The sequence below is a fragment of the Salvia miltiorrhiza genome, chromosome 1 (assembly GCF_028751815.1).
Source record: "Salvia miltiorrhiza cultivar Shanhuang (shh) chromosome 1, IMPLAD_Smil_shh, whole genome shotgun sequence".
Classification (NCBI taxonomy): Eukaryota; Viridiplantae; Streptophyta; class Magnoliopsida; order Lamiales; family Lamiaceae; genus Salvia; species Salvia miltiorrhiza.
This window is the reverse complement of record NC_080387.1, coordinates 46,996,262-47,002,471: the sequence shown is the minus strand read 5'-3', so window position 1 is coordinate 47,002,471 and position 6,210 is coordinate 46,996,262. Positions and strand designations below refer to the sequence as shown.

Here is a 6,210-nt window from a genome sequence, read left to right as displayed (position 1 = left end):
TATTGTCACCTCAAAAGTTAGATTTTTATTTTAGCCATCTTAGCTTTGCTAAGGGGGCATCCATAATTAATCATGAAATAAATTAACTTTGAAAAAGACGGATACTCGAATAATACCACATATAAATCATTACGTATGTGAATTGGCACATTAAATATGTGTCGGCTGTAGCATTACCGATAAATTAATTAATTAATAATCTTATACCCCTAAAAAATAATTTATAAAATTAGGTCCGACTGTGTGCTAAATATAGAATGAAAATAGGAGTAATGTATGCTGCCTTTTTAATTTTATTTTATTCAACGAAATATTGATCGAATTCTACAGTGGTGTGTTACAGTCGCTGCCCCATCTACCTCGCCTTCTCCATTGAATCCACTCCAATTCCATCACACCTCCTTGATTTTGCCTCTTTCCTATGCCGATGTGATGTGCACACCAAGAAATGGGGCACCAGCATAACAGCCACCACCACCACCACCCCACGGCCACCGATGGCGGCGGCGGCGGCCTGTCGCAGCGCGTCAACAGCCCGAGATTCTCCGGCCCGATGACCCGCCGTGCCCACTCTTTCAAGCGAAACAACAGCAATAGTAATAGCAACAACAACAGCAATAACGGCAATAACAATAATAACAACTCCTCGCACAACACTCAGAGCAGCAGCAATAACAGCGCCAGCCATCAGCATGAGGTCATCGACCTCAATCTCAACTCCCCCAGATCTGAATCACCGGTTTCCGGCGAGGGGGCGGAATCGCTGCGCCCGGCCCACGTCAGCAGCGTGGCGCAGAGGGTGCATTTGAGGAAGAAGATTTCGTCTCTGAGCGTGGATTTGGGAGGATTTGGGCTCGAATTGAAAGGCAAGAGGAAGTTGGGGCAGTGGATGTTTCTCATGTTTTGCGGGATGTGTTTGTTTCTGGGTGTTTTCAAGATTTGTGCGACGGGATGGTTTGGATCTGCCATCGATAGACTTGGAAACAATCAGGTAGATTCTTAAAGTGGAACTATCAACTTGTTCTTTGTTTCTTTGTCGGTGTCATTTTATGGTTGATATTTTGTGGGAGATAATATAGCATTGATGATGATTTTCGTAGAATCCGAATGAGGTCGTTTTCTCTTCAAATTCAGCTTCGGCTTGTAGCTACTTTATAGGCATATTGATTCATTTTTGCTTGATTTGGGTTCTTTAGCGTCAGTGTGGTAAAAGACTCGTGGCATCGAATGTAAAAACTAGAAAGGATGCATCTAGCTTCGTAGCTTTCGGGTTGTGCTTGTTTGACTTCACTGATGATGTATCACTGAATATGTATTTCTTACTAAATGATTAAAATCGGCATGCCACCTGAAAAAAGCTTAGAGAAAATGGAAACTAAGTGCTTTCCGGTTGATAGGTCATTCTTGTACATAAACGGTATATGGATCCATAAATGGGTGATGACGAAGATATATGTTTCTTCATGGGGATGACATTTCCTTCTGTCTTTTCAATTATTCCCACTTGAGTAAAGTCCTTTTAAGTGAATGCTTTGTTATGAAATAATGTAGGTGGTTTTTTACAGCTGAGCAGAACTGTCATTGTTATTAATACTTTGATAAAAGTGTGGAAAATTGTTTGAGAGACCATTCGGAAAATCCGGTTTGTTAGGGCAGTTATGCTGATTTTAGCTAAGAAGGTAGCTCAAATCAAGTTCCAGATTATCTCAAACAACGAAATCGTGATGCATCATGCATCTTTTTGATATAGTTGATATTTAACTTTCACCTCTTCATCTAATTTGTAGTTTAGCTCAAAGGCAAACATCAATAGTTAATGAGTTTGTATTCATGATAATCACAGTAATTTGGTTATGGAAACTGCTGAAATTCTTCAAGGTATTTTGTCTTCATTTTACTAATTCTTTATCATAGCAAAGATGCACCTTCCTAGCTAAGACTGTCTTACATTATGGTCAAATTTTGTATGTCTTAGTTAACACAACACACATGAATATTTGTTCCCTCTTTGAAGTGTCATAATTTTCTTTCAAGTCCCATACATAAATCCTTTTCTGCTAGAATACCATAATCATAAATAGAATTTGATGGATGTGATGCTTTCCTGTAGAGGAGAGTGTCTATACCCTACTTAAGCCTGTATGTGGAATTTTTCTTTTTATTCGTATTACTTTGTTGCCTTACTTATGTTAGAAAATTATGCTGCCTGTGATCCTTTTCTGTAACTCTACCAGGACATGTATGACTCCACGACAACTCATTTTAGTAAACAAGATGAAGGCACTCACACATTTAGATACGTGGATAAAGAAAATGATCATGGGAGGAGAGAAGTTGAAGTCGAACGAACTGTAACAATGATGGCTTCAGGTGTAGTTGATGGTCATGATAGAATGGCTGATGTAAGTCTAAAGCTCTATATATCCCTTTTAATTTAGGGTTGATACTAAAGAATACAGCAGATTTTTCCGTCTTTTTAATGGGACTATGTTTTCCAGCATTTAGAGATATGGTCTGATCCTGATAGTGAGAATTTTACTCGATGCCTTGATCGACCAAAAAGTCACAAAAGTAAGTCATGTGTAGATTGTTACTGATCTTGCGTGCATTTTTTTACCCTGTCACCTGTTTCACTCGATTTCATTCTTTATATTTTATTTTTTGGACAGAGCTGGATTCCAGGACAAATGGCTACCTCCTGATAAATGCAAATGGCGGGCTAAACCAGATGAGATTTGGGGTCTGGTTGTTATAAATTTTCATGATTTAGTGTGTCCCTTTGAAAGATTCTGTTCTCTTTAATCTGATGAACAGATAATTTTAGAGTGCAGATCTGTGATATGGTTGCTGTTGCTAAAATATTGAAGGCCACGCTCGTCCTTCCATCTCTTGATCACTCTTCATATTGGGCTGATGAGAGGTGATCTTCTGTTTTTTTGCCGTTGATGATGTATTATTATGAGTCCTGTTTCTTTATCTAGAATAATAAAATCTACTTTCTCTGTTAGACAAACAATTTCTTTCTTCCAGCAATTTTTTCTATACTTGTAAGAAATTAACACATTTTAAACGAGCTGCAGAAAGTATACTAGTTTTGCAATAATGCAATCAATACTCTTTTGAAAATGCTTTAGTTCATTGTGACTTCATAGCTATATAATTATGAAATTTCTCTGTTGTGGTGTCCAGTGGTTTCAAAGATCTATTTGACTGGCAATACTTCATCGAGTCACTACAAGGTGATGTCCATGTAGTTGATGCATTGCCATCTGAATATGCTGGAATTGAGCCTTTCTCAAAAACTCCAATATCTTGGTCAAAGGTACGAAACTATAATATTGTTGTCTGCCATGATAGCCTGTCGTGTGGCTGCATTTTCTTGTGGTAGATTTTCTCTTAAGATACGATAAAGCAAGTAATTTAGAAAAGTTCTGCTATTAATTAGCATTTAGAGATGTGATTTTCATGTGAAGCTTGAATTGGGATAGCCTGCTGAGATCCATTCTTGCAGTTTCCGTCACATGTGAAGAAAGGGGAAAAAGAAAAAACAATACAAAAGTGACATTTAAGCTGAGATTTTGTTAGAAATGATAGTTTTCATGCCAAAAAGAAAGTTGGAAATTTAAGCCTCCCAAGTTATACCTAGACCTGTTAAGATTTTGTCTACAAAGCTCATTTTCACCAAGAGGGACTCCATAACATAAAACAGAAATTTTATGAATGGAAAATTACTTCTAGTGTGCTGCAATTGGCAATCCTGGTCTGGATCTCAATAATCCTCTGCCAATCTAAACATCGCTTTCTTTTTCTGATTCTTGGGCTGTTTTCTGCACTTAAAAGGTGGATTCATGATGGAACCTTGCAGATTTGAGATCCTCATATGCGAACTTATACATTTTATTTCTCTAAAAACAGGTTAGCTACTATAAATTAGATGTCCTTCCACTCTTGAAGCAGCATAAAGTGATATACTTTACTCATAGTGATTCCCGGCTGGCCAACAATGGAATACCCCCTTCTATCCAGAAGTTAAGATGCCATGTAAATTACAGAGCACTAAAGTATTCTGCTCCAATTGAGGATCTGGGGAAAATTTTGGTATCAAGAATGCGACAAGATGACAGTCCATATCTTGCACTCCATCTGAGGTTTGAAGTGGCTATTTATGACATTATGTTGAAACTTATAATGTTATTTTTCCAGTTTTAACTTTAGTCTGACACGCAAGTTAAAACTCTTCATAATTTTCTATCTTAAAACTAAGTCTTTTTGACTGAGCTGAAACTTGTTTTAGCTCACTACTAATTTAGAGCGAAACTCGAAAGCAACATAATCTAAGATGAGAGTCCTGGTTACTTTTACAAGTAACTGACTCAAGTTGTCGTGAATACTTCTGTTAGGTTTTCACTACGGAATTTCCTGTATCCTAGATTTAATGAGTAAGCAAAAGGCTTTGCAATGTTAAAGTTCTTTTTGTTAGAGTACCTTTGGTCGTCCTTTGTATAGTATATGCATTTATGATTTAGGGATATTAGTATGCCACTCAGATTCTTACTGCCAGATTTGATTTTGAGCTTTTAATTAATTTTCTTGCAGATATGAGAAGGACATGCTGGCTTTTACAGGATGCAGCCATAATTTGACCAGTGAAGAAGATGATGAACTCCGGCAAATGAGGAATGAGGTCAGCCATTGGAAGGAGAAAGATATCGATGGTGCCGAAAGAAGAAAGCTCGGTGGCTGCCCCTTGACTCCAAGGGAGACTGCGCTCTTGCTTAAAGCACTAGGCTTCCCATCGAGCACCAGGATCTACTTGGTGGCCGGTGAAGCTTTTGGCAATGGAAGTATGGAATATCTTAATGAAAACTTCCCCAATATCTTTTCCCACTCGTCTCTCGCAACAGAGGAGGAGCTAAACCCATTCAGGAATCACCAGAACATGTTGGCTGGTCTGGATTATGCCGTTGCTCTTGAGAGTGATGTCTTCGTTTATACTTATGATGGGAATATGGCAAAGGCGGTACAAGGTCACAGACGATTTGAAGGTTTCAAGAAGACTATTAATCCAGACAGGTATCTCCAAAACCTCTCATCATTCAAACAATCTGTATCTGTAGTGAAACCCTTCACGAATCATCTACGTTCCTCTCTATCAGGATGAATTTCGTAAAACTGGTTGATAAGTTGGATGAGGGAAACATTACTTGGAAGAAGTTCAAGTCCAAAGTGAAAAAGCTTCACGAGGAACGAACTGGCGGGCCGTATATGAGGGAGCCGGGCGAGTTCCCAAAGCTGGAAGAAAGTTTTTATGCAAATCCCCTCCCTGGCTGCATCTGTGAGAGAAAATCCTCGAGGTAGAAAAAGCTCGAATGGGTCAAGTTTTTTGCTGCTCCAAATGCCGGCTTTCTCCACGAGGGAAATTCAAGGAATCAAGAATTGGACTGAATCTCTAATGGGGGCGCTGTCGACAACTTAATATACAAGAGACTGGGTTGCTGCAGGTTGGTCAACTATTCTAATTGAGTTTATGGACCAAGAGCCATATAGATGCATTTAATTGATTGCAAACTTTCCACTGATTTCTTACAAGCAAAATCTCAAGTTGAACAATTCTTACACCATATTTGTTGTAATATCATGTGGGAATAGGGATCAAATACTTATGATATTATAAATTACACAAATTGAGTATAATGTTATTTTAGATTATACTACTTCTCTTATTTCTTTCTTGGATCAAATACTTATTGTACTAATAAACTACTCCCTCCGTCCCATTATTAATGGCCTGTATTCCTTTTTGAGCCGTCCCAAGTAACATGGCCTGTTTCCCTTTTGGGCCATAATTAAGGCTTAATTAAATTTCTTAATCAATTCACTTTTACACTCTCTCTTCCCTACCCAGTCATTTTACTCTCTCTCTTCCCCACCCACCGTCTATCTCTCTCTTTTCCACACCCATCGGCTCTCTCTTTCTCCTCGTCTCTCCCACCCTTCCCTCTCGCGGCCATCCGCCGGCGCCATTCGCCATCACTTCCATCTTCCTTCCTCCGCCGTCGCATCTAAAGATTTCTCCAGATCCGTTCACCGTCCGTCCATATCCATGCGCCGCCTCCACCACCTTCAACCCTTCACACCGCCTCTGTCTCCCCCAACCGCACCGCTACTTCCAGCACCGTGTCCAGTTCCTCACCACGCCAATCCGTCCGC

The 6,210-nt window shown here is 39.3% G+C and overlaps 1 protein-coding gene across 1 annotated transcript; it reads left to right on the top strand.

The window, feature by feature from the left end:
- The first annotated feature begins 226 nt into the window (after positions 1-226).
- On the top strand, positions 227-5,714 carry LOC130987549 (O-fucosyltransferase 35). The gene is made up of 9 exons (XM_057911113.1): positions 227-991; positions 2,235-2,402; positions 2,499-2,571; positions 2,670-2,740; positions 2,832-2,920; positions 3,190-3,322; positions 3,916-4,148; positions 4,597-5,073; positions 5,157-5,714. Exons 1-9 carry the CDS (start codon positions 449-451, stop codon positions 5,356-5,358), a joined length of 1,989 nt encoding a protein of 662 aa, XP_057767096.1. The 5' UTR covers positions 227-448; the 3' UTR covers positions 5,359-5,714.
- Positions 5,715-6,210: the final 496 nt, after the last annotated feature.

Bases quoted from the DNA above. Each gene is read 5' to 3' on its own strand.
- LOC130987549 (XM_057911113.1), top strand. From the start codon at position 449: ATGGGGCACCAGCATAACAGCCACCACCACCACCACCCCACGGCCACC. The intron at 2,403-2,498 runs GTAAGTCTAAAG...TATGTTTTCCAG, and splicing joins GTCATGATAGAATGGCTGAT to CATTTAGAGATATGGTCTGA. The intron at 2,921-3,189 runs GTGATCTTCTGT...TGTGGTGTCCAG, and splicing joins TCATATTGGGCTGATGAGAG to TGGTTTCAAAGATCTATTTG.